This window comes from Carassius auratus, chromosome 3, assembly GCF_003368295.1.
Source record: "Carassius auratus strain Wakin chromosome 3, ASM336829v1, whole genome shotgun sequence".
In the NCBI taxonomy this organism is placed as follows: domain Eukaryota; kingdom Metazoa; phylum Chordata; class Actinopteri; order Cypriniformes; family Cyprinidae; genus Carassius; species Carassius auratus.
In genome coordinates this window covers 16,800,259-16,820,427 of record NC_039245.1, presented here as the reverse complement: position 1 = coordinate 16,820,427, position 20,169 = coordinate 16,800,259, and the positions used below count along the sequence as shown (strand labels likewise).

The following is a 20,169-nucleotide window of genomic DNA, read 5'->3' as shown; positions in this document are numbered from 1 at the left end:
CTCTTTTCTTATTGTCAATAGCTATCATGCCCGTTTTTCTAGATAAAAGTCTCACATCAGAAAAACATTTAGAATTACCTTTTTGGATGTTGTTGTCTAGTTGAGAAACACTGCTGTAGATAAGCATCTAAATATCTTGATGCATAATTAAATTAGAAAACTACGGACAAACATAGCATTAGGCAAACTAATGTTTAAAAGGTTGAAGGTCATGAGTCCAACTGAAGCTGTGACTAAACTAAAACATTAATCACCATGATGGTGACTATCAAACAGAAATAGTTGTAGCAAAAATATTATGGATAAACAGCCATTGGAGAAGAGGCAGCCATTGCAGGAGAGACAGCAATTGGAGAAATTGCATCCATCGGAGAAGTGGCATCCTTAGGGGAAGCGGCATCCATCGTAGAAAGTCTCATCGGTCTTTTTGAATATTTGGGCCCATTTCTTTTATTATAAGCCATAAATGAAATAATGTTTTGAGGGTTGTACTTTAATACCTACTGTAAAAACCTCAATATATCCCAGTATTCTAGACAAAATGTAAATAAAAAAATAAACAGTAAGTTAATATATCTAGTAGTGCTAATTACAAATGCATTTCAACCGTACCTTTGAATGTAACCATAAATCGACACATGTGAAATGTTAAAAAATTTATTTAAATAAAATCAAATGTACCCAAAAAAAAAGTTTCTTCTGCATTTTCCTATTAAACTCTTTACAGTTTCATACAGTCATTGGACAGTAATGATTCTATGCATGAGTTTACTGATAATAGGACAAAAGGAAGAATACATTTTGACACATCCGGTTTAAACAGCTTTTGTGTCTGTACAGACTTGAGAAGGATCCCAGGATCAAGTGAGTGGTCGATTAATGGCGTCCCGGATCACATCGGAGGTTTATTTGTTTGTTCCTAGCATTTTGTTTTACAATCGAGGCACAGTAATGAAGAGTTCACAGAGAAACATTTGTTGAATGATGAAGCAGCTAGTTGTATAGATCTGACAGCTGCATCACAGAACGTAAGTAAATGATTTAATAATGCTTGCTTTGTAAATTATAAAGTTCCCTTTTGAGCATTCACTCTACATTGTGAATCATTCACATGGGAACTCATGAAAATCCTGAAACCTTATAGGATAATGCCAGCACAAAAAGATGGCCAGTTGTTGCTAATTATGCAAATTTCATGCAAATACTGACAAGCCTGTGGGCAGTATATGATGTAAGTAAGAGCTGCCAGCTTGCTGTCTCAAAGAGGAAGTTTACTCTCTTTCCGGATGTCCACGAGCAGGTGGTGAAGTCGTGGTTAGCACCCCAGCAGCCCCACAGCTATGTGCCCTTCCTCGGCCTCTACAAAAGGTGCAAATAGTATCTGACACAGTAAATACAGATAGCATCTAACTACTATTTACACAGTGCAAAAAATATATTGCTGTTCTCACTTGCATTGCATGCAATCTATCGCATACAGTGTAAAAACCACTGACTTAAAAAAAAAAGTCATGTCATGGCATGACACCTTTAAATAATCATATTTGCAAAATTGTATTATTCAGATTCAGACAATGATAATGACACATTATACATTTCTTCTCTGCTAAACAAACACAAACATTATTTTGTTTTCTTTCGGTTGTGATTTCAGTCTCTGACATGTTTGTGTTTTTGGGTGTGGATGGAGGAGATGATTGTTACTTTTCCTCGTCTCCACCCTTTCTACAGCCCAACTATTGTTTAACAGAGACTTTAGAAATGACTGTGCACTTGTGAATTCACATTATTTATGTTATGAAAGACATATCTTAATATGAAGGATTATATGAGCAGAAAAGACGGATTGTGTAATGATCCAAATGAAACAAAGCAAAGCGCCGCCTTAGACATTTTTGGCACAATAATGTTGATGGACTTGATTATCTTGTGTGTCCCGCATTCTTTAGACACCCATGATGAGCCTTGAATCTCCTCCTTAGGAGGAAGCAAGAGGGTGAAACTCATGAAAGCAGGTCAAGGAAACATTTGACCTAAAAAGAAAGAACATACAGAATTATACGTGTGTGTGTATGTATGTATGTATGTGTATATATATATATATATATATATGTATATATATATATATATATATATATATATATATATATATATATATATATATATATATATATATACAGACATTTATATTTCAATAGGCCATTTCTTATTTTAATTAAGTTTGACATGCAGCAAAAAAAATAAATGGATAAAAAAATGATAAAATAAAACTACAATAAAAACAAAGAAAATTATATAAAAAGAGAATTAAAAACATAAATTAAATCTACAATAGTATCTACAGGTCTGGTGTAATGGTGCTCTGGTAGTGAAGCGCTGCAGTAACCTCAGCACACTGGTATCTCATTTCTTTTGCTGCTCTGTGATTATCTCAGTATGGTCAGAAATGAGCCGCGCTGATAATAGCAGCCCTGCAGAGACACACAGATGGAGCACTGACTGCAAACATGTATAGCTGCTCAGAATATCCCTACTGCCTCTGGGGGAAAAATACTTTCTTCAGTCATTTCTTTTATACATACAGATATATAATCCAATTTAATATCTGTCAATCAAGAGGAAAAAAAAATTAACATATTAGATCCATTTAATATCTCAGTTCTCTATATGCATTAAGATGTTGATGTTTGCAGTGTCTCCGGTTTTAGATAAAAAAAGAGGAGATAAAAAGACTCATAATAATCTCACGCATCTCCCCTAGATAGTTAGAAGAGATCTCAACAATGTCTCAAACTTTGCTCTTTTATCTCAATATGAACTCAGATGATCTGAACTGTTCTCCATTTTTATTTTACAGACAGCTAATGACTCATTTGTATCTGTTTCATGTTTCCTTAATTCAATTCAAGCTTATTTGTATATCACTTTTTTACAATACAAATCGTTGCAAAGCAGCTTTACAGAAAATTAAGTTTCTACAATATTTAGTCGTAGCTTATTAGTGGTCAATTTATGTCCATATGGCAGAAATGTATGAAAGATAAATAAAAGACGTGATCAGACAGATGATCACTATTAACAGCAATTATTATATGATGCAAACAAACGTATAGCAAAATTAGTTGTAAATACAGTTAATAGCAATAAGCAGTGGTGGACGAAGGTGGAGTAAAAGTACAGATACGTATAATAAAATATTACTCTAGTAAAAGTAGTCCTTTTTCAATTTTACTCAAGTGAATGTACAAAAGTACTCAATTTTTTATGTACTTAAGTAAAAAAGTACTGAAAGATAGATGTTTGCAATTTTATATAGTTTAATTTAATTTTATATTAGCACATTTTTTTTTTTATAATCCTACTGCTCAAAATACCTGGGATTGTTTCCAAAATAACCACTATATGGAGTCAAGATATATTTTTGTTGTTGATATGGACTACGCTGACGAGAGTAATGTTGACTGTGAAGCTTACACTGTGATGTACCTGAGAGAAAACAGAGATGACCATCTGATTTTCACCAGTAAGAACAAAGTATTTTAAAGTTTGTTGTTTTACAGAACATCACAGTTATATATGACATGATAATAAGGCCTGAAGATTTTAAGGAAAATATAATTATATTTTTTATAATTATATAAACCTTGTCTGGGGTGTTAAAACACCCCTGGCCAAACGGGTTGAATCTCTTCCCCTCTTATATATATATATAGGTGGTTGAAAAAAAATATTTGGACATTATTAATAAAAACTACCTCAAGTTAGCACCAGCAAGCTTGTTAGCTAGACAGTTAGCATCAGCTAACAATATATACTTATATTCAGCACGGTTATGAATAACGTCCTTAATAACAATGGATGAAAAGTTTAGAGCTCTACTGATGATTAATACTAGAGTGTGTCCACCTTTGTGTGTGGGTCCATGTACATGCTGAATCAACAGGAAAAAAAAGCCTCAAGTCCAAATATTCATTTATCACCAATTAACTGTTTGACAAACACTTCCTGCTTCAATGTCCAGATCTGAATTAAAAAAAATCTCAAACATGCTCCGATGTCCCGATCTGAATCAACCGAGTCTCGAACAGGCTCCGAAGTGCCGATCTGAATCAACCGAGTCTCGAACATGCTCCGAAGTGCCGATCTGAATCAACCGAGTCTCGAACAGGCTCCGAATTGCCGATCTGAATCAACGGAGTCGCGAACAGGCTCCGAATTGCCGATCTGAATCAACCGAGTCGCGAACAGGCTCTGAAGTGACGATCCGAATCAACCGAGTCGCAAACAGGCTCCGAAGTCCCGATCCGAATCAACCGAGTCGCGAACAGGCTCCGAAGTCCCGACCCGAATCAACCGAGTCGCGAACATGCTCCGAAGTGCCGATCCGAATCAACCGAGTCGCGAACATGCTCCGAAGTCCCGATCCGAATCAACCGAGTCGCGAACATGCTCCGAAGTCCCGATCTGAATCAACCGAGTCGCGAACATGCTCCGAAGTGCCGATCTGAATCAACCGAGTCGCGAACATGCTCCGAAGTGCCGATCTGAATCAACCGAGTCGCGAAAAGGCTCCAAAGTGCCGATCTGAATCAACCGAGTCGCGAACATGCTCCGAAGTGCCGATCTGAATATCAATATGCTAGCTTGATAGTGAGTACTAAAATACATCTTGTTTGTTTATCTTCATGTAAAGTTATTTTTATTATGTGATTCTGACATGATGTCACTACATGCACTGTGCTCCTTCCTCTCCGCTCGTCTCAGGTAAATAATGCGTCTTCCAGCTCAGTGGTCGGAGTTGCGCGTTCATGTGTTTTGGGGGCGTGGCTTTGGAAGGAGCCCAGAAGGGAGGGGGTGGAGTGAATGGAAATAATGAGCTGTCTTTTAAAACAGTCGTGAGAGGTCTACAGACACTCGATTTTTATTTTCAGAGTTTTATTTTTCTTTTTCAGAGTACTTACATTTTAATTATGTATTGATATATAAATAAAGTTTAAACAAATTTGGGAAAAAAGTTTTTTATACATTTACCTACCCTGCTTTATAAATTAATATTCAGATGTTATGGTCTCCGTAGTCGTGCCTCCAAGCAGGATAGCGGTGTAAAGTTAATCCATTCTCATTTTACTTTCCCCATGGCGATTATGTGTTGCGCTATTACACCCCACAATACAGCAACGGTTGAAAATGGTTAAAATAGATTTTTAATTAATCAAATTAAGACACACTGATGAGAGGGAGTATGTCTAAACACTGCACAGTAGTCCGAGTGGCAGTAAAGGAGGCAGTCAATGTGGCGGCCACGACAAGTAATGACGTCAAGACGCCCAATCCCTATTATAGGGAGTAACGATATGTTTTATGAAATGTAGTGAAGTTAAAAGTACGATCTTATGCTTTGGAATGTAGTTAAGTAAAAGTAAAAGTTACTCAAAATAAAACTACTCCAGTAAAGTACAGATACTTGAAAAATGTACTCCGTTACTGTCCACCACTGGTAATAAGTAATAACAGTTGGGAGTTTGGTGCCTTGCTCAAGGGCACCTCAGTCGTGGGATTGCAGACCCAAAACTCGAACACACAACCTTCGAGTCTCGGGCCGACAATACCAGCCCAAGACTCAGGGTGAAACTCGGGCCAGAGGACCAATAATTTGGCCCTTGGATGACCAAATTATTGGTCATCCAAACTTTTACATTAACACACTCTGTTAGCTTAGATAATTTAGAAGTTTCATCTGGTCTTGTTGAGATATATAGCTGAGTATCATCAGCATAACAGTGGAAGCTAATTCCGTATTTTCTAATAATATTACCAAGAGGCAACATGTATATTGAAAATAGCAGAGGACCTAGGACAGATCCTTGTGGCACTCCATATTTTACAGGTGATGAATGAGATTACTCTCCTTTTACACAAAGTGGTAGCGATTAGTCAGGTAGGATGTAAACCATCTTAGAGCCTGCACTTGAAAACCTGTATAGTTTTGTAATTGATCTATGAGTATGTCATGATCTATGGTGTGGAATACAAGTGCAGATTCTGTGCTATGGTGGGGCCTGAAACCTGACTGAAATTCTTCATACAGATATTAAGCTCAATTGAGCAGACAATTTTTCCCCCCAAAATTTTAGACATAAATGGAAAATTTGAAATGGGCTTATAATTTGACAGTTCGCTAGGATATAGTTGTGGTTTCTTAATAAGAGGCTTAATAACCACCAACTTGAATGGTTTTGGGTCGTGACCTAAAGATAATGAGTTAATAATGTTGAGCAGCGGTTCTTCTGCTACAGGTAACTAACTCTTTCAGAAATTTAGTAGTTACAGGATTTAACAAACATGTTGTTGTTTTAGATACAGTGATAAGTTTATTTAGCTCTTCCTGTCCTATATATGTAAAGCAGTGCAGTTTATCTTTGGGTGCGATGAATAAATCTGAGTATTAGATTCTGTACAATCTACATTTGTTATTGTATTTCTGATGCTATCCATTTCATTAGTGAAGAAATTAATAAAGTCATTATTATTAAACTTTGAGTTAATATTTAGATCGGGTGGCATCTCATTATTCGTTACTCTAGCCACTAAATTAATCATCTTTTTAGTCATTCCTATCCTTAGGAATTTTAGAAGAAGCATCTGAGGCCAAGTTGACTTTATTTAAACTAACCAGGTATAGCAACTGGAGTTATGGTTTGAGTGAAGCTGAAATTGGTGTGAGGTTCAGGGAGAGCAATGTGCCCAGAGAGACCACACAATAGAGACTGTTTCTTGCAATTCGGGGAAAATGAAAGGACTTCTTAAAATGTCTAAACCTGCATAATTAAATGACCTCTCTGAAGTTCACGACTGTGGAGGAGATCAGACATAAGGCAGACAGCAAACATTGAATATGAGAGCCGCAGTACATATTACTGTCAAGTAGAATAAACTGTGTTATTTATGTCAGATTGGGATGGGGGGAGGGGGATCCACTGAAAAAAAAAGAAAATAAAGAAAAAAAATCTGAGAGGCAAAAAAGATGACTGATGTCACAAGATGTTTAGATTTATTTTCAATTTGTTTATGAGTATATTTTGTATTACTGCTTTAAGTATAAAAATACAATATTCACTCATATTAAAGACAATCTAGAAATTATAAATATCTTATGCAGTCTTCTCTGCACGCTTATCTAGCTTTAAGGAAATTTAGATGTTTTATGTGAACATGACATTAAAAGCTAGATGGGAAGCCATTTTTGCAATTTACAGACTAACGTAATAATACATTAAGAGATGTGATATATGCAGGGGTACAGCAACCATTGCAATATAGCAAACTAAAAAACCACCTTCGCTTTTTTAAATTATCCGTTGTTTTAAGAATTTTTTTAAAAGAAAGAAAAAAATACACTTCCATGCTAAAGATTCAGAGTTAGTAACATTTTGTTTGAAAGGAATTAATACTTTTATTTATTAAGGATAGACTAAATTGATCAAAAGAGACCGTGAAGGCACATTTCTATTTTCAAATGCTTTTAAACTTTACATTTATGAAAGATTTTAACATTGACAATAATACGTGTTTCTTGAGCAGCAAAGCATCATATCAGAATGATTTCTGAAGGATCATGTGACACTGAAGACTGGATTAATTATGTTGAAAATTCAGCTTTGATCACAGGAATAAATAACATTTTACAATATATTCACATAGAAAATTTTTGGACAAATAAATCATAAATCCAGCCTTGGTGAGCAGAAGAGACTTCTTTACTGTCGTTCTTACACCACTGATTCATCCATATTCTGAACTGTAGGTTTGACAGAACAGACAATGCTGAATTTTGTAAAAAAAAAAAGAAAAAAAAAAGAAACTTTACTGTGTTCCAGCATTTCACCTTCCAACAAAAACCAGTAAAAATTAATAATAAATAAACAGAGAACTGTTGTGTTGTATAAAAGATACCCAACTTCATTCTAAAAAGAAAAGAAAACTTCAGATATAATAATTAACAGGCAGATCAGAGGTCAGCTTTAAAAACAGGCACCTTAGAAGACGTGATCTGAGATTCAGCTTTAAAACAGTTTGGGATAAATTTGTTCTGATCTTGTGACTTTCTTCTTCACTAATAATGTACTCAAAATCAACGTCAAGAGAACACGAAACCAAACCTGAAGTGGAAACCAAGACGAATGGTCAATAATTTGTTCAGTATCATATTTATGCTTAATATCTATGCTTAACTGAGATTACTAATAAACATAAATGATAAACATCTCTGATTGAGCAGGTCTTCAGTCGTTCGTTTTCTCAAAGGACTCCTAAACTGACCAACTAAAACAGTCTGATTTCGAGTTAAAACAAGTAGGATCCAAACAAAGAGAAGCACCAAAACAGTCATTTTGACTCTAAACTTATTCTGATTATCCCAGAGTGGCTGCATTTCCAGTTGTCAACATTCAGTAATTGCGGATGCTAAAAAACCCAACGCTGGTGGGTGACTCTTTTACCGTTACAGTGACCAGGTTTGCAGTGACGTCGGTGACAAATACATGTTCGATCAGGCTCCGCGTCGGCTTCCAGTCCTGGCCTGCCTGCACCGAGATGGCCAAGTCACGGTTGTTGCTTGGAAATGAGGAATCATGGTCAGAATCTGAGCTGCTCCCCTCTTCACCAGTGCTCAACTCGCTCAGGATCTTGCTTGGTTTCCCGGCATCTTTGTATGAGGATCTATCCGGCACTGGTTGGTCTCGGCCATCGGATGTTGGAACCAGTATATTGTCCACCCTACCTTGATTCTTCTTCCCGAGTTTTTCGGACAAATAGTCCGCTTTGGATTTATCCCGTTGCGGACTCTTTAGGACTTGTTGATTGGTTGGGAACTTACTTGGGGTATTGGGCGCAGGACTATGCTCGCATCTTGGGTTAAACCCAGAGCTTTTTTTACCAGGGTTGGGGGCACCCTTCAAATACGAATCATCATTTGCGGAGCTCCCGTTACCCTGTGCTGTTTTGTTGATGCTCTGTAGGTTGAGAGCTTGAAGGCTGGTGGGAGTTTTAAGAGAGGAAAATGAGCTCGATGGGGATTTCTGGAGAGATCCTGATCTTTGAAGTAGAGTCTGATCCGAGGCCTTCAAAACATTTGGAGAGAGTTTAGGACATGTCTGTCCATTGCTGCTGTGAATATTCAACACAGCAACTCCCGGAGATTTGCACGTGGGCGTACTGGGATCGATGTCTCCGCTGCTCATATCTGAGACCGAGAGCTTGAAATCCGAAGCAGTTTTGGATTGCGGCGGCCGACTTAACACAGTGGGTGATGAGGTCGATCCGACGGAGCGTCCAAGGGAACTTAAGGAGCTCTTCTGGGTAAAAGATCCTCTATTTTGAAGTGCCAACGGCTCCCTTCCAGAGATTCGGTTCAACCCAGTGTAGGTAAAGCTTGCAGGCATGAGCGGTTTCTTTATGCTCCCTCGAAGCTCAGAGTGTCTGGACATGGGCTTGAGAAACTTCCGAGGACCTTTGGCCTGACGCTGCGCCTTCAGCTCCGGAGGAAGTGCTTTCCTCCCTCGCTTCTTCTTCGGCGGTCCTGGCTTGGCTACCAGGATCTGTGCTTTCTTCTGAGGGACCGGGTGATGCTCTCGTGGATGAGGGCTCAGTTTTGGATTTCTGTCATTGTCGTCTTCTTCATCGTCATCATCTGAAGAAGAGGAAGAAGATGAGGAAGATGACGAAGAACCAGAAGATGAGGACGATGAGGACGAGCTGCTTGATTTGGACACCACTGGAATGATTTCCTGAGAGATGAACATATAGAAAATGATGAGAACATATTGTTGTGTGGTGCAAATTGGGTTTTTCAGTAGATCTGGTGCATTTTTTGAGGCATACTTACCAATATTTTTCTGGGTCGTCCACGGGGACGTTTCCCCTTTTTGCTGATCAAGAGCTCCCGCTCCTGCTCCCTAAGAATGGACAAAATGTAAAAAAAAAAAAAAAAAACATGATTAGTAATACATATTCATTTCAGTTGAGTAGATCATACAGTCTTTGCTATCATTCAATTTTATTATATATATGACCATTATTTCAGTATTAAAAGCCATTAGTCAAAGGGAATTTTTATTAAACAGCATATCTTATAAACAAGAGTCAAAGTGCTTCACATAAAGAGGATTTAGATTACAAAATAATCATAAACCAAAGCAAAAAGAAACAGAAAAAAAAACATTCAAATATATTTAAATAAAAAAAAGTTCATTTGAAAAAAAAGTATATATATTATAAAAACAAAACAAATATGCTTTTAACAGACTTGAGGGAAAAATAAGCCCAATTGTGAAATTCAGTTCCTGTTTTTAGATATTTAAGCCTCCACACTTCCTGTTCTTTCTCCCTACTTCCTCATATCACTTTCTTTGTTTTTAGCAGATACAGTATGTTAACAAAAAGTGGTGTTTCCCAAAAAGAAAAAACATAATTTGTTCTCCAGACTTTAATGATTTCTAAAAATAAAGAAATTTTTCCTTTGCGAACGTAAAATCGGGAGAAAAATTCCCATGTACTTACATTGAAGGATGGATTCCGAGCCATATATCGAAAAATATTCTACAGAAAATGTAAATATAATTTTTTTTTTAAGTAGCATGTTAAGTGTCCACACATGGTTTTGTTTCTCACGTGATCCAATTCTGTTTCACACCCAGCCTTCATAAACTGTGAAACCAAATGTGAAATGCTAACTGAAGACTCTAAAACTAGAAAATGTTAATGATGTTTGATTTCCAGTCAGGCTGCAGAGGAACTCGTGAGCATGGACACATCTGCAACCCTCGAATGGCCCTGTAAAAGGAGCCCCATTGATGCCCTCCCAAGCGGTGCAGCCCATATTGTTTGCACATGGGGAAGGGGGTGTTGCTCTCACATAAAGCCCTGCTCAACCAATGGGAGAAACCTCTTACCTCTTGTTAAACGCAGCCAATAGTCTCGGGTCAAGAAGGTTTTCCTGAGGTTCCCAACTGTTGTGTCTGCAACATAGACACTGGCTTCTTTAGCATGTGAGTAGATGGCACATAACTTGCTCATGTTTTTCATTTAGCATGTACAATGGAAAGACTTTAAGTAGGATTATTTCTTTTAAGTTTTTAAAGTATTAAAAATAATGTTTTTAAAGTACATATAATTCATACAGTCTTGCAATTAATATGAATCATATGCACATAAAAAAACTGCATGGATTATAGTTGAAAACACAGCAGGTCACTTCACAAGACTAAATCAACATAAAGCATGCAAAACAAGCTATTTGTGTACCACCCCTTAAGTATCATTTGGATAACAATTTTGCATCTGCTACTGTAAATTTAAACAGAAGGGATGATGAATAGAACTGGACTTCAGACGCAGTCTGGTTGGCATTATTATAGCAGAGAGAAAACAAAGATGAGATGACGGTTTACTTAAAAGGGCTCTTCAAAGAGTATGTAACGTCTGGATTTCATTTAACGCAAAAAAAGAAGTTATCTATCAAAACTTCCTTAACCTGACATTACTCAAAATCAACATGAACAGTATTCATTCTTCTTCCATAACTTCTACTGCATAGTTCATGGGAAAATAATGTACAAGGCTTGATTTTATCTAACAGGAACTGACAAGCATTTTTAAACATTGTGCATTATTTTTTTCTTGCAATTGTGACTTTTTTTGTTTTTGTTTACATCTTGGAATGCTGACATTTTCTTGGAATTATGAGTTGAATATTCCACACCTTTGTTTATTCCTCTTCTGCCACAGGATGAAACAAAGGTAATTGTAACTTTTTCTTTCAATTCCAAATTTTTTTCTCCCATAAAATGTCATCTCATAATTTTGGCTCCCTTTCTAAGAATTCCAAATTAACATCTTGCAATTGTACTTTTCTGAATTGTGAGATAAAAAGATGCGTTACGAACCTTACTTACATTCTTACATGAAATATATCACATGTTAAACAACAAGACATCACCTCTCATCCCTCATTTCACATATCTAGAGCATATTAAACATTGTCCCTGGGGTCCCGTAAGTTTATGATTTTGATTTAACAAGTTATAATAACCAATAAGAAATAGATGTGAGTTGTAAATAATCAATGAAGCAGATGGAAGCGCACGCGGTAGGAGTGGTTCGTGTGATTGACAGCTCAAGTGCCCATAGAAGGGGCAAACAGGGGGCGACAATGTAACAGAGAGCAAGAGAGGGGGCATTAAGTAGGGCAGCTGGAGTTTTTAATGGAGAAAAGAAACAGTAAAAACACCACGCGCTGCGTGTTCTACAAACTGCTTACGGTACAAACGAAGAGATTGTTACAAAGTAACAAAAGCGTTCTAAAACTGATACAGTGTAACAGGTTTTGTAACAGCTGACCGAACATTAGGCGACCCCTGAAGCCAATACATGATGTTTATCACCGGGAAAAAAACACATAACAAAAACACAAAAATATTTTTCGGTTTGTTAAAGATAAGTTTCTGTCGATCTTATTTCGCCAGCCGCGAACGGATAGTCGAACAAAAACAACTTGATGAAAATACACAGCAAAAGCAACTTGTGCTACTTTTGACAAGACAAAGAGAAATGCAGAAAAGGAGGCAAGGGCGAGGTAATCAAGCGGAGAACAGTGCACGAATTCACGCGTGGACGCGAAACTACACGCGCAACACGCTGTTGTTGTTGTTTTCATTGTTTCTCTCCCTCTCTCCCTTCCTCGAGATGCACATTCAAGCTGGTTTACTGGGGAATCGCGCTGCGTGGGCAAAGTACTGTTCTATATGATGCACAAATATACACTCTATAGTCAACATACACATACACACACATAAAAAAGGCAGTGTATGTATTAGTTCTCACTCACTTGGACGACCATCCTCTCCACTTGACCAGATACTCCACTTTACCCTGTGGAAATCAAACACGCGTTGAGGATCGCACACGCATTCGGATTCACATGTGTGTGTGTTTCTGTGCGCGCGATTGTTACCTTCTTTATGCGTTTGTTGAGGATACACTCGGCATCAAAGACCTGCTCTCCGACGGCGCTCAGCTCCTCCATGGCTCTTCTCATCTCATTCTCATCTCCTCCTTCTCTGTGAACGGGAGCGCGGAGCAGGACAGAAGGGGGCGGATACGCAAACGCGCAGCGCTCGCACTGGCCCTCCGAGGACACCGTCCGCGTGACGTCACATATTTTTAATAAGCCTGTGAATTTTTGGTGAACAGCACATTGATATGAAATGATACATATTAATACGAATTTGTTGTAAGCGTATCATTTTAAAAGAGTATACAAATATAAATGGTTTCACGGAATTTACAAACCAAAGTAAAAGTAAACTGTTTTTGATTCTAGAATTAAAGGCATTTTTATTATTCAGTTACCATTATGTAACCTTCATGTAACTTTATTAATATCCATATTAACATTACATTGTGATTTTAATTTATATAATTTATATGCAATTAACTTTATATTATTATATTTTAGTTTGAGGTTTGTTTTTAATTTCATTTCAATTGTTCCAAAAGTTTGGGATCAGTAAGAATTTCATGTTTTTTAAGAAGTTTCTTATGTTCATCAAGACTGCATTTATTTGATCGAAAAACACAGTAAAAGTAGTAATATATATATATTTAAAATACAATTTAAAATATAATAATAATAATTATAATAATAATAACTATATAGACTTCTATCAAATAAACAAAAATGACAAAAAAAATCAAAATCAAAAACATTTTATAAAATGTTAACTAAAATAAAAAGGAAAACATAAAAAGAAAAGCTGATTCAAAATATTAATACCATCAATAATAGTGTTTTTGATTCTAAGATGTTTTACAGTGATTTTATTTTTATGAAATAAACTATATTAATTACTATTATATACTGCTTACTGCTTACTTTAAAAATAGTAAACAAGCCATTATGCAAAATAAAACTATAAATATTAAATGGAAGAATAATTGTAAAATGACCTCATGTTGCATGTTTAATTCAGCAAGTGCTGAATTTAATTGAGCATTTTTAGTCAAATGTATTTAAAGATGACTAACTTTTGAGAGTTCAGTCAACTAACGAGAAAAGAAAAATGTGTTGACTTATTTAAAACTAGTCTGGTTCAAACATTACATTAGAAATGTTCTGCTGGATCCTGAACAGAAGATCATTGTGTGCCGTACATACACACACAGTGAGAGTAGTGTGGTAGTTTGCTGTTTGAAACAGCAGAGGGCGACACAGACCAGCTGAATTCTCTTGAGGTTATGGTCTGGCGCTGTCATGGCAACACGTGGCTTGTGGGTGCAGTTAACCTGTGCGACCCCCAGATCCAGATGGTCATTAAATGCAGCTTCTGCATCTTCCAGCTGGAGTGTGAGATTTATTTGGCTCTAGGTTCATATTGTGGTTAAAGAAACATTTGGGATGCCAATTTGGCCATCTGGCTTTGTTTGATTTTCTCATGGTTTGCAGCAGAAGTGTTCATAAATGCACTTGTCAAACTGACCTCTGACCTCCGTAGGTCAACAGGATCTCGAAGCGTCCCATGCATTTAACCTGAGCTCTTAGGTCCGTCATGGGATCAGAGTATTGATCGGTTAGCAATGTAAAATAAGAGTCAAGGGCAAAAGCGCTGCGTAAAAAACTGCTGCGTATAATTTTTCAGGTTTCTTTGATGAATAGAAAGTTCATAAGAACAGTATTTATACATATATTTATATATATAAAACATGCATTAACTTTTTGCAGCTTGATGAGTCATACACACATTGTTTTGTCTGTTAATGATCCTTATTTGGAGTTTGACAGACATTGCCTGGACAGCAGAAGCTCTGAGATGCTTTAAAACACTTTTGTTTTTAACAAGAAAGAGGAAAGCAAGTCATGCTTGGAACCACATGAGAAATGATCATGGAAATCAACTTTAAATTGTTTGCTCAAAGGCTCAGCGCATAAGCTCATGCATCATCTGTTTTAAGGGTTTGTACTTAAAACCCTATCTAAATTTTTATCAATCAACATTTTATTATTATGTTTTATTGTGCACAAATCCTTTTATGGGACTCGATTTCTGAGAAGTAATTGGTTTGACTCATTTCCGTGATTAATTCAGCTGAATCTCCTGTGTGGATCTGGTTCTATATGCAGAGGTTTCTGGAGGAAATTGAATAAGGCAATCAAGATGTTTCAGAGTGAAGTGTTTCTGATCATTAGCAGACCGTTTGCTTGGGGGAAATAAGTGTCTAGCAGGAGAACAAGTCAATTTCAAATTGTCCTCTATAACCAACCTCAGAAAATGATGATAATATATTTACAGGGGAATGATTCTTCTGTGTGTCTTCTTCTGACATCTATAAATGCATGTCTGATATATTTTAGACAGCAGATAACAGCTACTTCACTTGTCAGGATCGTGAAGTGTTTCTGGCTGGTGACAGTGAGGAACGCAGGTCTCACGTATGTGGCTTTGACCGCTTGCATCTCCTCCCCACCAGCCGCAGCCGATGTCGAAAACACCTGTAATCAGGGGAGGTTCTAGGGTGAGTGGAGATCCGGGGCTTAGCCCAGAAAAAACCCATGTATGTGACTTTTTATTTTAATAAATCAGAAAGATTTACCTTGTTTAAAATATACAAAAACAATAAATACAAAAACAAATTTAAAACATTTTATTTAAAGTATTGAGGAAAATACATTTGCTTCTTGCAAACAAAAATGAAGAAATGCAAAACAAATGAAACAGCGCAAAAGCAAAGATTTTGCAATACATATTTTCCATGGTCATATCTATTAATTTATTTGCAACGCTGCTTTTATTTTGCGTGTCAGTCTACTTTGCGCTTCACTTTTCTGCACGTCACTCTTTGCGGCACTGTTTTGACGTGGGGGCGGAGTCAATGGACGGGGGCGTCTACCACATGCCTCCATGGAAGTGACGTCATCGGCCCGAGACGCAGCTCACTGATCCAGGTCCTGTCATAATGAGCAGAGAGAGACTTTCGAATGGATCGGTTTTTTTTATTCAGTAGCATTAAAACATTCATGTTTTCGTTTTTTTTACTTTATTAACAAATGTATGTGTATTAGCAGCGTTTGCTCAAGTTAAAGAAGTTGTTAACATGAACATCTGCTGTTTATTTCTCTCGATGTCGATGTGCACACTCTCATAGCATTTGGGATAGCTAATCATTTGAGTCAGTTCGGGAGTTCGTAGCAGGGGAGGAGATGCAAGCAGTCAAAGCCACATACGTGAGACCTGCGTTCCTCACTGTCACCAGCCAGAAACACTTCACGATCCTGACAAGTGAAGAAGCTGTTCGTAGCAGGATCGCGAATCATTTGAGTCAATTTGGGGATCGCGAATCATTTGAATAAGTTCGGGAGTTCGTAGCGGGATCGCGAATCATTTGAGTCTATTTGGGGATCGCGAATCATTTGAATAAGTTCGGGAGTTAGTAGTGGGATCGCGAATCATTTGAGTCTATTTGGGGATCGCGAATCATTTGAATAAGTTCGGGAGTTCATAGTGGGATCGGGAATCATTTGAGTCAGTTTGGGGATCGCAAATCATTTCAAGCAATTCGGGAGTTCGTAGCGGGATCGCGAATCATTTGAGTCAGTTTGAGGATCGCTATTCATTTTAATCAGTTCGGGAGTTCGTAGCGGATTCGCGAATCATTTGAGTCAGTTCGGGAGTTCAAAGCGGGTTCGGGAAACATTTGAGTCAATTTGGGGATGGCGAATCATTTGAATCATTTCGGGAGTTCGTAGGGGGATCGCGAATCATTTGAGTCAGTTTGGGGATCGCGAATCATTTGAATAAGTTCGGGAGTTCGTAGCGGGATCGCGAATCATTTGTGTCAATTTGGGGATCGCGAATCATAGCTGTATATGGATAGGAATTTTTAACTAATTTAGTAGCTAGTTATAATTACGTTTTCCACGCGTGTTTAGGTGTGAAATGTGAACTCGTATTTTTTTTGTTTTAATGATGTGCCTTTTAACAGTATCAAGTATATTCAAAAACTAAACAAATTGTGCCTAAAAAGTGCATGCATCTAGGCTAATGTAAAGTTACATGATGAAGTCATACTAGTGCGTGTGCGCATTTTGAGAGCATTCTTTCACTGCATTATTCGGTGTATTCAAATGCATTTATGAATGCATGTGAATGATCACAAAATTCAAGATATGAACCCTTTGTGCCAAAAGTGTTCTTGTCATTATATAACTTTTTTAGCAGGTTCTTTGGAGTTGAGTAAAGAACCCTATGGTTCTATATAGGATCCCAAGGATCCCTCTCTTCTAACAGTTTGTTGTCATATATATATATATATATAAATAAATTTAAAACATTTTATTTAAAGTCTATCCCTTGTATCCTGACACATATGCTGATGTTGTGTCTCTATCTCACTTTTTTTTTTCTCTGTCTCTGTTTTATTTTATTTTCCAATCAAGCCTGACTGGCTACACTCGTCCTGGTAGAACAGGGATAAGAAGCAAGCATTAAGCAGTTCACTGACATACTCTTACTCTACAAAGATATCTGGTCAAATGACTTTATCTCTGTGTTTATGTACACTTAAAGCCAAGTATAATTATAAACGCAGGGCTCTATACACTTATATTTTTGAAGGAGCACTTACACAGCACTTACAAATTGCATAAATAATCTTATGAGGCTCAAATATAACATTTGGAATACAGAAATATGAAATTATGAACAAAATTAGAATGGTACTTTGCCACTAGGTGGCGGCATGCCACTGCCTTAATGAGTGAGTCGGTCAATCATTTAATCAATGGATTCGTTAGAAACGGATGATTCATTCAGAACAAAAGTAACTCAAGCTAATTTATTCAGTAAACACCACTGTGTGTTGCTGCAGAGCACAACAACATGCTTTGTTTGGAAACATTTCCTTTGCGAAATATGTCTTTTTATTATTATCGTTTATTGAATTGTTGTCCTGACAGAAAGGTCTGCCACAGACCGTGCTTAGCAAACATTATAACCGCTCTGTGTGTATGTGTGTGTGTGTATGAGTGTGTGTCCTAAAGACTGTGCTGCGCAACCGTTAATTGTTAGATGTTCATAATGTAACGTTAAATCAGACACAATTTAAAACCGAAAAAGAAATATAATACTATGATTAAAAGTTACAGATACCTAAAGCTGTTTTATCTTGGCGTTCAAGTGTTTTGGCTGGCTGGGGGGGGGTTACTTCCTTTTTTGAAGAAGAAGAAGAAGAATTTTGAAATATCCACTTGTAAAATACTACACGCCAACAAACCGCCTGCCTCCAAAAGATCTCATTTCATTGGCTGGATCGTACAGACGCTTATGGAAGGCCAAGAGGGTCAAATTCACGTGAATTTTAACGCGTCAACAACACGTTAAATACGTGTATTTCACGCGTAAACAACACGTATTTAACGCGTTAAATACGTGTTGTTTACGTGTTAAAAATCAGCGCGTACTTAACGTGTATTTAACGTGTATTTCACGTGTTAAATACACGTGAAGTACGCGTTAAAAATCAGTTTGAACGGGTCAATGTCATTGGCTGCTGAGGACTTGGGTCAAACCACTTCTGTGAGCTTAGAGGGGTGTACCATTCACAGACAGGCAACCATCATTTAACATGCTATAGATCAGCTTATTCAGCCTTATTATTTTGTCTTTTTTTGTATAGACTATAGAAATAATATAATTTAATTGCAGTTTTATGAAATATTTATTTTTTAATAAATATTAATTGACATTTTTTGGTGATAGTATAATGTTTATAAAAGTCACAGTATTTTGTAATGAAACAGGACTTTTTGTTTAGCTCTTGACTCGCCAAAATATACTATTTAAATACTGTTGCTTTCTGAGTGCCATACACAAAAATAGCAACTCATAACTCCACGAATATAGCAAGGAGAGTCAAAAGTTATAGTCTGAATCTACTGTGACGATCCAAGGGGCTGTAGTATTTTATTTTGCCCAGCAGGTGTCATGGGGTAACACTTTTTGTGTCTTTAGGTTAAGTGCTGTGATGCAGGTGTGGAAAATTGATTGTGATTAACAATGCTGCCTATAAGATGCTGGCTTTCTTACCCTCTGGAGGGAAGGAGATTGGGGCTTGGTCTTTGCTGGTCTTGCTGTTTGGTGGTCAGGCGGACTTTCTCACGCTCTCCAGTCCAAGGCTTGATGCTGTGTTTTTGTATCTTTATATTTTTTTTATGTTTTACCTCAATGTGGTTATGGCTGTTTTCTGATTAAAACACATATTTGTGCAAATTTGATTATGTTGTATGGACTCTCTATTCATGTTGCTACTCCTTGATCCAAGGGGTTGTAACACTACGTTCTGTCAAATGTTTAATAGAGCTCTCCAACTGATTCATGGGTTTAGGTATTATTTACATATGAAAGATCATCATGGATTGTTTTGATTTTGGACTCATTTCAATCTGGAGAATCGGCTGTAAATAATGATATGCCATTTTTCACAATCAGAGCATGTTTCATGAAGTTATAAAGGTAAAACCATATGTGTGTATTTGGAGTTTTTTTCTTGTTTTGTTATAATTCGATGACTGATATCTTCAAATCTGAATGACAGATTATTGTAAAATTGGGCTCATTTTAATCGAGAGAATTTTAAATTTTCCAATATTATTAAAATAACTAAATTACTAGTAACTACTTCCTGCTCAACTCTGACTTTCAGTAACTAAAAAATATATATTTGCACATTCTCCTGCTGAGAAATAACTGACAAAATGTAAGAAAAAATATAGTGTTCAAGATCAACTATTTATATCCATCTTATTTGATATTCAATATCTCAGGACATACATAAGTTTAGTTAAAGTATCGGTTTCAAAAGTTTTGTGATAGTATAAGACTTAAGTTAGCATCGAGCATTAACATTTGTGTGGGGGAAATAGTTACAATTGAGGTAAGCAGTCAATTCAGGTTTAAGATATACAAACCATTGAAATCAATATCTGTCTTTAGAAAACAATCATCTCATCTCAGGAATCAACAGCTTTTATTATGCTTACATTTACAGCTATCGCCAAGCAGGTGGCATTTATTGAAACCTCTTTTTTTTGTTCAGCAATTCTGCACTTTTTGTTCAGCG

At 36.8% G+C, this 20,169-nt stretch overlaps 1 protein-coding gene across 1 annotated transcript; it reads right to left on the bottom strand.

Annotated features, from left to right (window-relative positions):
- Window positions 1-7,735: 7,735 nt before the first annotated feature.
- On the bottom strand, window positions 7,736-13,147 carry LOC113055003 (chromobox protein homolog 2-like). The gene is made up of 5 exons (XM_026220917.1): window positions 13,010-13,147; window positions 12,884-12,927; window positions 10,950-11,015; window positions 9,884-9,953; window positions 7,736-9,785 (listed from the first exon to the last, which is right to left on the bottom strand). Exons 1-5 carry the CDS (start codon window positions 13,091-13,093, stop codon window positions 8,448-8,450), a joined length of 1,602 nt encoding a protein of 533 aa, XP_026076702.1. The 5' UTR covers window positions 13,094-13,147; the 3' UTR covers window positions 7,736-8,447.
- Between the last annotated feature and the right edge of the window lie 7,022 nt (window positions 13,148-20,169).

Coding starts and splice junctions, on each gene's coding strand:
- LOC113055003 (XM_026220917.1), bottom strand. CDS start 13,093: ATGAGAAGAGCCATGGAGGAGCTGAGCGCCGTCGGAGAGCAGGTCTTT. Junction 11,016..12,883: donor TGGAGAGGATGGTCGTCCAA/GTGAGTGAGAAC, acceptor TCTATGTTGCAG/ACACAACAGTTGGGAACCTC. Junction 9,954..10,949: donor TTGGCTGCGTTTAACAAGAG/GTAAGAGGTTTC, acceptor GTCCATTCTTAG/GGAGCAGGAGCGGGAGCTCT.